This window comes from Vulpes lagopus, chromosome 23 (genome assembly GCF_018345385.1).
Source record: "Vulpes lagopus strain Blue_001 chromosome 23, ASM1834538v1, whole genome shotgun sequence".
Taxonomy (NCBI): Eukaryota; Metazoa; Chordata; class Mammalia; order Carnivora; family Canidae; genus Vulpes; species Vulpes lagopus.
Window position 1 is genome coordinate 8,418,664 of NC_054846.1, and position 15,534 is coordinate 8,434,197.

The 15,534-nt window shown below is 42.3% G+C and overlaps 2 protein-coding genes across 2 annotated transcripts in view; one reads left to right on the forward strand and one right to left on the reverse strand.

Moving 5' to 3' along the window:
* Window positions 1–939: 939 nt before the first annotated feature.
* PPID (peptidylprolyl isomerase D) lies at window positions 940–14,495 on the forward strand. The gene is made up of 10 exons (XM_041738090.1): window positions 940–1,074; window positions 2,708–2,848; window positions 4,513–4,619; window positions 6,498–6,686; window positions 7,946–8,068; window positions 8,215–8,321; window positions 10,475–10,616; window positions 13,086–13,172; window positions 13,263–13,305; window positions 14,113–14,495. Exons 1-10 carry the CDS (start codon window positions 990–992, stop codon window positions 14,199–14,201), a joined length of 1,113 nt encoding a protein of 370 aa, XP_041594024.1. The 5' UTR covers window positions 940–989; the 3' UTR covers window positions 14,202–14,495.
* ETFDH (electron transfer flavoprotein dehydrogenase) overlaps window positions 13,174–15,534 on the reverse strand; it is a 30,651-nt gene continuing 28,290 nt past the window's right edge. The window contains exon 13 of the mRNA XM_041738088.1: window positions 13,174–15,275. Within this exon, the coding sequence (XP_041594022.1) occupies window positions 15,112–15,275 (164 nt within the window). The 3' untranslated portion in view covers window positions 13,174–15,111. The remainder of the gene's footprint in view (window positions 15,276–15,534) is intronic.

Consider the following 15,534-nt stretch of genomic DNA (forward strand, 5'->3'; position numbering starts at 1 on the left):
CATCGCCCACCTCTGAGCTCAGCCAGGGGGTCTTCTGGAAGACTCTCTCTCCCCCTAAAAAAATCGATCATAAAAACAACATTTACTGAGCACCCAGTCACAGCAGCACTGTGAGCGTCGCAAGGAGCAAAACCGAATTCTCGTCCTCTTGGAGCTGGACTCCGAGGGCAGGGGATCGTTGAAACCGGGGAGCGGGCACTTAGAATGCGCCCTCCCTCCACCACCGGCCTTCTACCGGGAGCCGAGTCTGTTCAAAGACAAACCAAAACAAACCAAAAAAAAAAAAAAAAAAAAAAAAAAGAAAGACAGGTATAATGCTCCCAGATTCCCATAAGGGGAAAAGCAGAGTTTCATCAGGAAAGGAAACTGCGCTCTCCCCGGGACGCTGAGCTTCGGAGCCTTTTGCCTCCCCCCCCCCCGCCCCATCACTCGTCCTGTTAATATATTTTTTAAAGATTTAATTTAATTTAATTAATTCATTTAAGATTTTAGTTATTTACTCATGAGAGTAAACACAGAGAGAGAGGGAGAGAGGGAGACACGGGCGGAGGGAGAAGCGGCCCGATCCCGGGTCCCCGGGTCCCGCCCCGGGCTGCAGGCGGCTTCCGACGGCCGCCGCGGACCAGCCTCCCCCGGGCGGTGAGCGCGCCCGGGGCGCTCCGCGTCTGTAAACGACGCAGCAAGGGGAGCACTTTTCTTCCCAGTTTGCAGACGAGGCAGCCGAGCTCCTCACAGGCGGCCGCACCCCCGCGGGCGGCTGGGCCGAGGCCCGAGAGCGGCCTCCCACGCAGTCCCTCCACCACCGCGGCACGAGCCCCAAAAGCTCGCGGGCCCTGCACCCGCCGGAAGTCGGGGCGCGGCTGCCGGAAGTGGGGGCGCGGCTTCCGCACGTCCCGCCGGAAGTGGCTCGTCAGCGCCGCCGCCGGGTGTGGGCGGCCGTCCACGAGGTTCTCCTGGGAGTGGGGTCCCGAGCGCGTCCGCCGTTGGAAATGTCGCATCCGTCCCCGCAGAGGAAGCCCTCCGCCCCCGGCAACCCCAGAGTCTTCTTTGACGTGGCCATCGCAGGGGAGCGAGGTGAGCGGAGGCCGCGAGGAAGCCGGGCTTCCCGGGGGTGCGGGCGACCCCGACGGTGGCGAGCGGCGCGGGCCGCGGGTGACCCGCCGGGGCAGCGCCCTTGTGCCGGGGCCGTCGGCCGCGCGGAAGCTTCTGGAACTCTCCGGGTCGGGGATGGCGGCGGCCTTGACGGCCTCGCGCGGCTTGGGTCGGACCCCCCCGCCGCGCTGCATCGTCGGGCCGCCGTGAGAGGAGATCTCGGGGCCCAGCCGCGCCACCTCTCACGCCACGCGAGACCCGCCTGCAGGTCAGAGCGGCTTCTGGCTCGTGGCTTTTCTGCTCGCGACGGAGCCGCGGCCCGGAGGCCCCGCGGGGCCCGTGAAGGCGCGCCCGGCGCTGGCCCCGGTTGCCTAGGCTACGTGCCCGGCGCCGCGGCCCCGACGGCTGGCGGAGGAGCGCGGGGCTCTGCAGCCGGCGTCCTCCGGGGCCAGGGCAGGGCCGGGCAGGGCCGGGCAGGGCAGGGCTGCAGGCGTGGCCGTGCACCGCAGGGTTCGCGCACCCCGTGGCTCGCTGGGACACGCACGTGCATTTATACGCCGAGGCAGTCTGTCCTGAAATTAGGGGCAGGTCTCTATTTCCCCCTCCTAGGAGTTGTCTAAAATGGGAACTTTCCCATCTTTGGCTTCGGCGGATGCGCTAAGGAGGTTTCCTGGAACACAAGGACTGCAGCTGCCCTCAAGACTCAGCCAGCCCCAGCCAGCCGCCCGAAGGATATTTGATTTTCTCCTGTTGGTTACTTGGGGGGGTTGGAATTTCGGAGTACGAGGAGAAGAAATTACCCAGAATTTAAAACTGTTTACTTCGTGGTGTCTCTTAACACGGGTGCTGATCTTCTGGCTGCTGTATTTATGATCCTTTATTAAGATGTAGGAAAATAATGGTTTCCCATTCATCTAGATACAGGACGCTTAACATGAGGCTAAATTTGAGTATTAGAAAAATGACCAAAAAGGAGAACTTGATATCTTAGTCACTATGGTTCTACCAAGTGTCTTTTTTTTTTTTTTAATTTTTTTTTTTTTAATTTATTTATGATAGTCACAGAGAGAGAGAGAGAGAGAGAGAGGCAGAGACACAGGCTGAGGAAGAAGCAGGCTCCATGCACCGGGAGCCTGATGTGGGATTCGATCCCGGATCTCCAGGATCGCGCCCTGGGCCAAAGGCAGGCGCCAAACCGTTGCGCCACCCAGGGATCCCTTTTTTTTTTTTTTTTAAAGATTTTTAGGGCAGCCCTGGTGGCTCAGCGGTTTAGCGTTGCCTTCCGCTCAGGGCGTGATCCTGGGGACCCGGGATTTCTCCCTCTACCTGTGCCCCCCCTTGTTTTTCATGACTAAATAAATCTATATAAAAGAAAAGGATTTTTATTTATTCATGAGAGAGAGAGTAAGAGAGGCAGAGACACAGGCAGATGGGGAAGCAGGCTCCATGCAGGGAGCCCTACCTGGGACGCAATCTTGGGACCCCGCGGTCACCCCTGGGCCGCTCAGCAACCAGGGCTGCTGAGCCACCCGGGCTGCCCCCCCAAGTGTCTTTTTCATTTGCTTATTTCGCTGCTTGTTTTGCATACTGACGTGATTTCATTTTTTTCTTTTAGTTGGTCGAATTGTCTTAGAATTGTTTGCAGATATTGTACCCAAAACTGCAGAAAATTTTCGTGCATTGTGTACGGGAGAAAAAGGCATTGGACCCACCACTGGGAAACCTCTCCATTTCAAAGGATGCCCTTTCCATCGAAGTATGTGTAAACTTTTGAATCCGATTCTTCTAAATCTGTATAGTAGGAATTAGAGAAGAAAATACTAAGTGAAGAGTCAAAGTTAAAAATTACTGTTAGTCTCAGGAGGATGTTTGGACATTTGAGGCAGTAGCTCAGTTTCGTAAAGCTTGGTCTGTGAACGGTGGAATTCTGAGAGGGTACTAGGGTTTGCTTAGAAGTGCACTACCCAGCTTCAGCAGTGCCCTAGCTCTTCACTCCAGTGGGATCAAATTGAGAAGAAAGGATGTGCCATGATAAAGAAGCAGACTTTAGATAGTTTGACGCCTGGGGGCAAAATTGGTGTAATATTTAATTAAAAAATGACATTTCACAATCCTCATCACACTTTGTAATCATACCTTTGTTTAGTAATTATTTGATGCTTCCCCTAATAGATTGTAGGTTCCATGAATTCAGGAACTGTATCTTCTCATCATCTTGTCTTCAGCATGTAGTATATAGTTACTGAGTGGACACTCAATAAATATTTATTTAATGAATAAACAAAGTATAATCATGAGTAGTTTTTTTTAAAAGAAACATGGAAAAAAACGAATTGATTTTTAAATATTTGAACTGTTGATTTACGTTCATGTTTAGTAACATGCTGAAATATACTGTAGAGTGTAGTATTTAGAAAAGAGTTGACCTAGTGGGCCTGAGATTGCTTTCCTTGGAAAGATTTGCTTGCAGCGTGGCTATAAGCTGGAGTTTATGAACTTGGCACTGGGACCATTCCCTGAGTCATAAAGATGGTTTACTGTGCCTGGATTGTTTGTACCAACACTTTGATTTATGTGGAACACCTGCTTCCCTTTTTGGGAGTCTGGAATTTTGGTACATGCACGGTAGGGAAAAACTGCATGATCAGCCCTGATAAAAACTTGGGTTCTGAGTCTCTAACAGGCTTTCCTGGGCAGCGACATTGTGCATTTGTTGCAGCATTTTCTTTGCTGGGAGAAGAATGTACTCTGACTTTTCATGGGAGGGAGAGACTATAAGGAAGCACATGGATTTTTTCCAGGCTCTGTATCTTTTTCTTTTATCATCTAGCTGTGTATCGTTTATTGCTGTAATACGACCAAATGCTGAGTCCCATGAATCCTAGGAAATCTCTCAACATGAGAGTGGTCTTGGGAACCTTTGACACCAAGTGGTGATACTTGCTGAAGTCCTTCCATTATGGTATCACAAATCTACTGGGAATAATTGGTCTTATTTAGTAGACATTAATGAGTAACACGTGTCTAACCATGTGCGCAATGAAAAACAGTTGCTCTACTTATGGAATGGTTTTCTATAAGAGATCATTACAGTGTATGTTGTGATGTAGAGGTAGGGTCGACATGGTGTGTGAGAAGTTAGGAGATCCAACTTTGGGATCTCAGTGACAGTTATGTAGAGGGGGTGCCATCTGAACTGATTCTTGGATTATTAGTAAGTGATTGGGCCCTAAAAGTACTTTGGACTCAGGCTATGGAAAGCCTTTTAAGAGTTTGGAGTTGTGGGGATGGGGAAAGACAGGAGAGTGTTACAACTAGAGTCATGTTTTAGGAAGTTACCATCTTACTACGTGTTCATTAGTTAACATTGCTGGAGTAATCCATATTTAGTTTTTAATAGCTATTTTACTTTTTTTGTAGTTATCAAGAAATTTATGATTCAGGGTGGAGACTTCTCAAATCAAAATGGGACAGGTGGAGAAAGTATTTATGGTGAAAAATTTGAGGATGAAAATTTCTATTATAAGGTAAAGTAGACAGAAAGGAATGTTTATTGCTAATAAAGGTTGCTATATGTGTGGGATACTTGTTGGATTAAGACGCCAATAAATGTCTCGAGTGCTTAGATTTCTCCTTTTCTTGTGAAAGGTATCATATTTGCAAATACATTCTTTAATATAGAAAAATTGCATCTACCCATTTTATTTGGCAAAAATACGATGGTTATGTCAGTGTGATCCACATTTACACTCTTCACTAAAGCCAATGAGTTTTAAAGATTGGCCACCATATAGCAAAATTATTTCCAGGAAATATGTTCTCATTATCAGAAGGATGGTAACTTGTGCATCTTTATGCTTGAATTTGAAGAGCAACAAAACCATCGCTAATATCCAGGATGTCAGGGGATTTGAAAAGTAGCGGATATGATTAATGTCCAAGCTCCTAAAAGACATTAGTGGTGCCTGTGCCTTCTTATCTTCATTGTCCCAAGATGTAATCGGGGTTTATTGCATCATTCAAGTTGTAAGAATGGACATGTAAGTACAAAAGTATAGTAATATCTTTGGAAATGAGGAATATGAACAAGGTAATTAGGATAATTTGAAAAAAAATGTCATCGGTCTTTCAAGCAGTATTTATTGGCAGCATCTATATGTATTTAGTACTGGCACCAGGAGTTTATAAAAATGAATGGCCTTGAAGACAAGGAATTTATGATTTTATGGGGAAGACAAGATTAAAACACATGGGATGACTGAAGAATAATATAATAATGTGCAAATAAATGCTAAATTAAGACTTTCTGTGTAATAGGAGTAAGGTGATTTATATATTGCAAATTACTAGGGGAAGACATTGAGGAGGAATGGGTATTTAACCTGGGTCTTGCAGGTTGGCCAAGACTTGGGTTAGACAGGAACTAAAACATAGATTCCAGTTTGAGGGAGGGATATTATTAAGAAGAGACAATGCCAATAGGAGGCTGGGAAATAGTTAATCTATTCAGTATTGTGGAAAAGCACCAAACTTTGGAAAGGAAAAAGGAAAGCTACCTGAAGGACGAGAACAGATTATGTGATTGCTTTAAAAGAAAGGAGGTTCTATTGAAAGGACACACGGTTTTTGCCTTCTAGAAACTTGGTAGCCCTGAGAGCTGAAGTTTTTGAGTTGCAGGGGTAAAAGGCATTTTTGGTGGGAAGACTGACAGGAAAGTACAACGCACATGGTTCAACAAAGAATAATTTAGAAAGCTTAAGGATAGGGTGGAAGGATGAAGAAACTTGGTTTCACAGAACCTTTGGACAGGTTGATGCCAAGTAGAAATTTGATTTCTAGATATTTGGGGCAGTTTCCTTAGGTCCTTCTTTGAAGAATGGTTCTTTGAACATTCATGTGGGATGAAAGCCATAACCTTTGGATTCCTTTGAGATTAAGAAAGTACCTAACAAAATGTCCTGTCTAAATTGAATATCCCATCACTGTTCCCAGTTTATTGATGTGTAAAGGAAGAATCCTAGTGTAGGCCTATAAAAACGGAAAGACTATTGAGTTCTCAGAAAAGAGAGCTTTCATTATAAAAAAGGGCAAAGTATAATCCTTAGATTTCCTTAATGCAGCATCTTCATCTTGAAGTTGAGAACATAGCATGTTCTCAAAATGGCTGCTCTAGAAATCTGCCCCCGCCTCGTTTCTGTTACTTCATTTGGTTTCATAAGTTTTTTTAAAGTCTAAATGATTAAGTACCCCATGTTTGTGAATTAAAGGTTGCAGTTTATACAGAATAACACTACATTGTTTGCTCTAAATATTACGGCCCACTGTAGTTTTATGTGAATGGCGAGTAAAAGAACAGTTCAGGACTTCTAACCTTGGCTTTCTTTTATTGATTTGTATTTCTACAGCATGATCAGGAGGGTTTATTGAGCATGGCAAATGCAGGCTGCAATACAAATGGTTCTCAGTTCTTTATCACAACAGTTCCGACTCCTCACTTGGATGGGAAACATGTGGTATTTGGCCAAGTAATTAAAGGAATGGGTGTGGCAAGGATATTGGAAAATGTAGAAGTGAAAGGTGAAAAACCTACCAAAGTAAGTAAAAAGTTACAGTGAAATACACTTGTTATCTTAATTACTGTCTTTTTTTTTTTTTTTTAAAGATTATTTATTTATTCATAGAGACACATGGAGAGAGAGAGAGAGGCAGAGACACAGGCAGAGGGAGAAGCAGGCTCCATGCAGAGAGCCTGATGTGGGATTCGATCTAGGATCTCCAGGATCACACCCTAGGCTGCAGGCGGCGCTAAACCGCTGCGCCACCGGGGCTGCCCTTAATTACTGTCTTAAAGGAACATAAATAAAAGGAGATGACTTTTGGCATAGAAGCTTGGATGGACCTGCCACTTTTTCTTGAAACTTTTTTACGGTGGGAAAGATAAGATTAGAGTAGTTTAAAAGGAGATTTTTATTATTTCAACTTCAATTTTGGTGATTTTTTTGTAGGTTTCTTAACTCTTCTATGCCTGCAAAACTTTAAATCGTTATGTACACTAATACATAGTAGGAAGAGGACAGGAAACCAAGAATCCTGTCTAGACTCAGCCTTTTAACTGGTGGTTTGGGTTTGATTATGTTACTTAAGCTTTCTGGGCATGTTTCTTCATCCTATAATAAATTACTTAAAGGTTTAGACTAGATTATGTAATAACTTTATAAAGAGCCTTGTGTTATAAATGTCCATGAAATCACAATGACCACAATACTAAACCTTGTTGGCAGGGTTTTGAGTGGGAATTGGAAACTGAAATATCTGCGGGAGATTAGCTGTCACTCACTGCATGAAAGAAACAGTAGTAAAATTGAAAGGACATGCCTCACTTAAAGAAAATTATGTACAGAATGATAACTTTTTTAAAGATTATTTATTTATTCATGAGACACATAGAGGGAGGCAGAGACACAGGCAGAGGGAGAAGCAGGCTCCCTGCAGGGAGTGCGATGTGGAACTCGATCCCAGGACCCCGGGATCACTCCCTGAGCCGAAGGCAGATGCTCAACCGCAGAGCCACCCAGATGTCCCGAGAATGATAACATTTTCAACTTATCGTTTGTATACTGAACTGTTAAATAGCAGTAAAACACTTTTCTAAAATAGTGACATATTACTTGGAATGTATATAAACGGCATTATTGTAATTAGAGCAGATAGATGGGACTCAGTCTGTCATTTGAGAAGTGACTTGGACAGTTTTGCACGTGACTTACAACTGTTTAGCTTTTAAACCCAGACCTCTTGTTTTTAATCTCATTAATGTGATAGTACACTCTACAATTGAGGATTATTTTTACAGTTGTGCGTTATTGCAGAATGCGGAGAATTGAAGGAAGGGGATGATTGGGGCATATTCCCAAAAGATGGCTCTGGTGACAATCATCCAGATTTCCCTGAGGATGCAGATATAGATTTAAAAGATGTGAGTACTTTCAGATTAGTCAAACTAAATTATTAAAAATAGTGCTAAAATTTTGAACTTCTCATACTAATCTGTTTTAATGATAGAACCTAGCATTAAACCACATTAATTACTAAAATGCAACATATTTGTATTTTTTTATACAGGTAAATAAAATTTTACTAATAACAGAAGACTTAAAAAATATTGGAAATACTTTTTTCAAATCCCAGAACTGGGAGATGGCCATTAAAAAATACACAAAAGTTTTAAGGTAATAAATTTATTTTTAATTTATTCTAAGAACTTGTAAATTGAATCATAAACTGAAATCCAGACTTGTTTATTATCTTTGGCAAAATTACTTGGCAGAATAATAACCAGGTGTGTTGAAATAGTTGCATTTCTTTTATTTTGTCTAGCTGCTGCTTTTGAAAAATTACAAAATATGGGAAAGTTGAAAGAAATAGTATACAAATACAACCACACCTTCACCTCTTTTCACTGATTTTTAACTTTTGCTGTATTTGTTTTTGTAGAATCATTTTGAAAGGAAGTTACAGATACCATAACGCTTTACCCCTAAATAGTTGGGATAACCTTGATACAATTGAAATACCCCCAAAATATCACCGATACAATAATATCTAATATGTAATATTTACATTTCCCCAATTATTTGTTTCCTTTCTTTAGTCCAGAGTCCGTTGCATCATTTGGTTTTATGTCTCTCATGTCCTCTAATCTTACAACTCTACCTTCTATTTCTTGAGTCATTGGTGTCTTGTGGAGTCTCTGGTTGGTTGTCTTACGAACGCCGCCTGTATTTGTTGGATTGCTTCCTCAAGATCAGTTTGAGGCTAAATATTTTGGCAAGAGGACTTAGATCACTGGTGGTGAATATTTCCTGTGATATCACATCCTGAAGGCACATGTCACTTTGGCCTATTTTGAGTTTTGGCACTTGGTTAAAGGAGCATCAGCCAGATGCTTGTGTCCTAAGCTGCCTTTTCCCTTTTGTAAATGTACTTTGTGAGGTGATCCTGTGAGGTTGTGTGAATATTCAGTTGCTAAGCTTTCTTTCATCCTGTGGATTTTAGCGTCGTTGAAGATCCTTGCCTGAATCAGTTATTATAATGATTTTCTAATTTTATCACTTACTCTACAGTTATTATCTGGAATTTTAATGCTTGAAAGGGCCTCCTTCCTTCTCCCACCCCTTTTTAGTATCGTTATATAGATCTGTATATATCTGAATTTTTTAAGGTCTATCTATTGTACTATCATTCTTTTTGATGTTCAAAGGATTCCAGATGTGTCCAGTGGAAGCCCCCTTTCCTGTATCCATTGGACGTGTCCTATTAGTCTGCGAGTACTTGTTTGCTTTCTGGCACAAGGTGTTTCAGGTTCATCTTTTACTTAACCTTGTTGCCAGATCTATTAATGGCAAGGAGCTCTGGTTCTTTTTATTAGGGGATAGACTTTAGAAACCAGATTCTGAGGGCCAGGTGTGCTCATTTCTGGGCCCTTTTCTGTGGGCAGAGCTAGGAATTGTATTAAAATACAGTTCAGAATCAACACTGAAGGGTTCTTCGCCTTGCCTCATTCCAGTTCCCTCTCCCACAGTGAGAATGTTGACCCAAACATAATTACACTGGAAAATACGTAATAGAGACCAGAGTTTTAAAAATTGGGAAATGGTAGGGGCCCCTGGGTGGCTCAGTGGTTGAGCATCTGTCTTTGGCTCGGGTCGTGATCCTGGGGTCTTGGGATGTAGTCCTGCATTAGGCTCCCTGCAGGGAGCCTGCTTCTCCCTCTGCCTCTCTCTCTCTCTCTCTCTCTTTCTCTCTCTGTCTCACAAATAAATAGACACAGGCAGAGGGAGAAGCAGGTTCCCTGTGGGGAGCGTGATGTGGGACTTGATCCTGGAACTCCAGGATCACGCCCTGAGCCAAAGGCAGCTGCTCAACAGCTGAGCCCCGCAGGCGTCCCTGGTGAATGCTGTTAAATTGGTTTCTTTGAATGCTTTGGGGAAAAAGTTTGAACAAATAAAAATCAATCTTAAGGAAAATAATATGATTGTGATCATTAAGAATATTAACATTAGCTTTTTTCTTTTTTTTAAAGATTTTACTTATTTGGTAGAGATAGCGAGTGCACAAGCAGGGGGAGAGTGGCAGAGGGAGAGGAAGAAGCAGGCTCTCTGCCGAGCAGGGAGTCCGACGTGGGGCTCTATCCCGGGACCTCAGAGCATGACCTGAGCCAAAGGCAGACAGACGTTCAACTGACTGAGCCACCCAGGCGCCCCTAATATTAGCATTTGATGAGCTTTTTAGATCAGAAATGACATAACACTTTGACGTAGTTGAAGGAGCAGGGTAAATTGTATGTGGCGTTATATGTTCCCTTTATTCACGTATTTTCCAGATACGTGGAAAGTTCAAAGGCTGTTACTGAGCAAGCAGATAGACTGAAGCTGCAACCTATGGCTTTAAGCTGCGTGCTGAATATTGGTGCTTGTAAACTGAAGATGTCAAATTGGCAGGGAGCAGTTGACAGTTGTTTGGAGGTGAGTCTCTGACGTCAGATTTTTTTTAATATATTTTATTACAGAGGACTTGAGACTCTCTGAAACATAAAAGTCATTTTATCTCTAAATTTTTGGGCCTTCAAGTCTTCCTGTTAATCCATTCATTTAATTGATAACATTATATAACTTAATATCTCTGAAGATACTTTTCCTTTTTCCCTCAGAGCACATGTGTCAGCTCATTATTTACTCATTGAACATATTGAGCGCCTGTTATGTGCTGGGCACGGGAGGGCAAAGCCAGGAATGATTAAGAAAACGGGTTGTGGAACCAGTCAGCCCTGGTGTTTAAAAAAAAAAAAAAGGACGGTGGTTTTTTTTTTTTTTCTGTTAGATTGCTGTCACTAACTTCATGATCTTGGTTAAGTCCTAATTTTGGAGGACTTTATATTTTATAAAGTCCTTTATATTAAATGAAAATAATACTTGCCTTACAGGATTGTTACCAAGATTATATAATATATACACCATTTAGCACAGAGTTGGGCACATGTTAAGCACCTAATAAAGATTAGGTGTTTTAATTAAAAGACTCTTGTACTTTTTTTTTTTTTTTTTTAAGATTTATTTAGTTGACAGAACACAAGCAAGGGAACAGCAGGCTCCCCACAGAGCCAGGAGCCTGACCTGGGGCTGGATCCCAGGCCCTGGGATCACGCCCTGAGCCGAAGGTGGACACTTAACCTCTGAGCCACCCAAGCACACCAAGACTCCTGTCTTTTTTTTGTTTTTGTTTTTTCCAAGATTCCTGTCTTAAGGAACCTTTCATTGGGCCGAGGAGGGAGGCTGCTTCAAGTTAGGGTCCCCTGTCTCTGGGGACATCCAGGAAGACTAACTGATCAAACCAGATGGGTGGCAGCATTACCTCCTGAAATAGGGCAGTTATGACATGCTCCCTATTGTATAGTTGAAGAATTTTCCAAACTGAACTTTCAATGTATTTAGAAAGACCACCCCCAGTGCTTTTTATGGATTTTGCACATGAAGCTGTGTGCTTAAATCCCTGTGCCCAGAGCAAGTAGAAATCGTGAGATCTGATGTGTCTGGCTGGCTCAGCTGGGAGAGCACGGACTCTCCATCTTGAGGTTGTAAGCTCCAGGCCCTTGTGAGGGGTTAGGATTAAAGAAGAAACCTGAGATCCCATTTGGTAGGATAGCTAGAATAAGGGAGAGGAATACACTTAGAAGGGAGCACGCAGCAGAGGAAGAAACCAGCCCAAGGAAAAGGTGGGTCTTCACTCTGGATTTTTTTCAAGAAGGCTCCACACCCAACGTGGGGCTGGAAGGGTCGCGTGGTCTACCTACTGAGCCCGCCACAGGTCTCACCTCGGGATTTCTTCTTGACTTTTGTGAGGCAGGTAACATACCTTTTTCAGTAAAATCTTAGTATAGACTTTAGAAGATGTAACACATTCTAAAATGTTTATTTCACAGGAGAGACCTTTTCAACTTCACTTACGCTCCTAAAAAAACCCCTGTGGGTTTCAAGTAAGAGTATTACTGGGCACCTGGGTGGCTCAGTGGGTTAAGCATCTGCCTTCAGCTTGGGTCATGATCCGAGGGCCTTGGGATGCAGCCCCACATTAGGCTCCCTCCTCAGTGGGGAGCCTGCTTCTTCCCCTTTCCGCCTGCCCCCCTCCTTGTGTGCACTTGCGCACACGCTCTTTCTCTAAGAAATGAAATCTTTCAGAAAACTGTTAACAAATTTTGATTTGTAATAATTTTACCATGTGGGGCCCAATCAGGAGACAGAAACTATACAGTAATTTGAAAAGAGAAAGTTTAATATTATAAAATAAGGGGATTGGAATAATGAGGGAATGGCTAGTAAAGAGGATTCTAAAGAATATGGGAAAGCAGATACATACACATAGAGCAGTCACACCCCTAGGCTAGGATGGAGGCCCCGAGGAAGAGGAACCTTTTTTATTTATGAGACACACACACACACACACACACAGGCAGAGACATAGGCAGAAGGAGAAGCAGGCTCCAGGTAGGGAGCCTGACGTGGGACTTGATCCGGGGTCTCCAGGATCAGGCCCTGGGCTGAAGGTGGTGCTAAACCGCTGAGCCACCCAGGCTGCCGCAGAAGAGGAACCTCTTGACAGCCCCTGGGCTGAGGTCCAGACCTCACTGGGGAGGGGATGGCTGTGACTTCCTAGGTGGCAGAGAGGTTCACGGGCCACCGTGCTTAGGGAACTCTGCTGCAGTGAGCTCTGCTGTGTGCTGTTGACCAAGCTCAGTGCAGGACTCAGAAGCACACTGGAACCTGGAGAGAAACAGCTTTTCTCGGCGATGTCCTTCTAGCACCCTCTACTGACAAAATGCAACGTGCCAGCTGGCAGAAGAAATTTACAGGGTCCATCAGAGTTGATGTCCTGACAGGCAGTAAATTGAACTCTAGTACATATATTTAATATTTAGATAAAAATATAATTTTTTGTAGGCTCTTGAAATCGATCCATCCAATACCAAAGCATTGTACCGGAGAGCTCAAGGATGGCAAGGATTAAAAGAATACGATCAAGCATTGGTAAAATTTTGTTCTACACTTTAATTTCTTTACAGTCACCTTCATAAATCATATATCTAATATTTCTTTAAACGTTTTTTTCAATTAAAGGCTGATCTTAAGAAAGCACAGGAGATAGCACCAGAAGATAAAGGTAATTTGGCAGTTTTTTTGGTAAAAATTCATTTTGTCTTGTAAGAATTTGTCATGAACCATTGTACCCTTTGCCACTTATTTGTTCAACAGATACCACAGAGTGCCACTTACTGGCACTGACCTTCCTGCAGCCAACAAGTCAGGGTCCCTGCCCTCAACGAGCTTACATTCTGGTTCCTTTTCAGAATACTGATTTTCACACATTCAAATACTGTTTTTCTGTTGTATCATTTGAGATCTGATTCCTATTAACTAATTGTAGTTGAAAACACAGCACTAAAAGATAACAGTATTTATGATGCATTTAATGTCTGGGACCATTCCTTAGAGCAGAATGAGGCCGTAATACAAGTATTCTAGTTACTGGATGTATATTTTAGGAAAGCTTTGAAAAGTTAGGACAAAACTTAGTTTTTCAAATATGCCTGCTACAAATAGTGATAAGAGATCTAGGTACTGAAATATGTCTCGGTCTCTCACTGCTAAAGTACAACAGGGGAGGAGGCACTCAGTTGCCTTCTCTAATGGGGAGAAGGCAAATCTACATATAATTCAGTTAGACTTTTCTCAGATTGAGAGAGTTCTAAAATTCTCAGTGTTCTAAAATTATGTGGTTTTTGTGTTTATGTGATTACTTTGTCAGTGAAATGTGTTCTTAATTGAGCTCAGTTACTTTACAGAGAAGAGTTTTTATCAGCAGGCAGGAAGAAACTATCCTACTAAAACATCAGTTGTTGGGCATTCTAATTTTTTGGATGTTTTGAGAAATAACTCCTATTACATCTATCACATATTTATTTTACAGCTATCCAGGCGGAATTGCTGAAAGTCAAACAAAAGATAAAGGCACAGAAAGATAAAGAGAAGGCAGCATATGCAAAAATGTTTGCCTAAGAAGAAACTCGGTTTTACTTAAATTTAAATATGATATGCATTGGTTGTGTATAAAGGCAATAAGAACATTTAAAGGCTTTGTCTGTTATGTATGATCCCTGATGTGTTTCCTTTTGATACTTCAGTTTCCCATTGTTTACAGTTTAAGAATACTGAAAATAATTCACTCTTAACAGTGTTACAGAAACAGTGAAGTGGATTTTTTTTTAAATGCCTATTTGCATTAATCACAAAGCATAATGGTATCCAATGTGTTCCAACACATCGTGTTGAATAAACAGGATTGTGACTTAAGTTTGTATTGTTTCCCTTAATTCTTTGATGTATTTCTCTTTGGTTGGTTTTTGCTGATGTTTTGTTACAGATATTCAGGGGTCGGCAAACTTTCTCCAAAGGGCCAGACAGTAAAATATTTTAGGCTTTGTGGACCATGATCATCTGTCACAACTACTCATTTCTGCAGTTGTAGCCACAGAGAGTCTGTAGGCCATTGGACATCCTCGTGTCCCAGTAAAACTACCCATGAGAAAAGTGGTGGGCTGCCTGCTGACCTCTGGCCTAGAATATACATTTATACCTGAACTCTTGAATTTGACAAGTCAAATCTGCATTAAAGGCCAGCAGTGTATTTGCTACTGGTACTGAATCTTTGAAGAAACACAGAGGTAAGCAGATGTTACCTCATTTATAAAGTTTTATGTAGGAGAAATACTCATAATTTTTTATAGGACAAATTTAGGTTATAGGTATAAAGTTTTTATTTATTTCCTTGATAATTTTATGAACATTCTGATGAGTAATATGCGGTAAACTATTTCGACACCTGTTGACTTCTAAATATGTAAAGTTACCTTGCCATACATTTTAAGGAAACTATCAAACGTGCCGCAAATGCAATCATAGTTGCAGTTTACATTCCATTGTAAGCAGGTCCTCCACCACCTTCGGGTACCACCCAGTTAATATTCTGACTTGGATCTTTAATATCACATGTTTTACAGTGTACGCAATTCTGAGCATTTATCTGTAACCGAAATCCATCACCTTGTTCCAAAGGTACAAATTCATAAACTCCTGTAAGGAAAAATAAATAATATTGTGAAGTACCTATTTTAACTTTTAAATTCACAAGTTAGAAATTGAAGCCCTGGAAACAGCTACAGAAACCATGAAGGTTTGTTTTCTGAATGTTTACTTGTGAAAATCATGAAGATCTTGGTGTGTGCTATTGCTATTAGTATAAATATCGAGAAAAGCAGAAGGTGCAGCAGTATTTGAGTTCCAATTTTACATGTGTGTGAAACTGAAAAGACAAATTAGCTCCAGTCCTTAT

Excerpts from the sequence above, each read along its gene's own strand:
- PPID (XM_041738090.1), top strand. The coding sequence starts at position 990 with ATGTCGCATCCGTCCCCGCAGAGGAAGCCCTCCGCCCCCGGCAACCCC. Across the intron at positions 8,069-8,214 it reads CAGATATAGATTTAAAAGAT|GTAAATAAAATTTTACTAAT; the intron begins GTGAGTACTTTC and ends TTTTTTATACAG. Across the intron at positions 8,322-10,474 it reads AAATACACAAAAGTTTTAAG|ATACGTGGAAAGTTCAAAGG; the intron begins GTAATAAATTTA and ends CGTATTTTCCAG.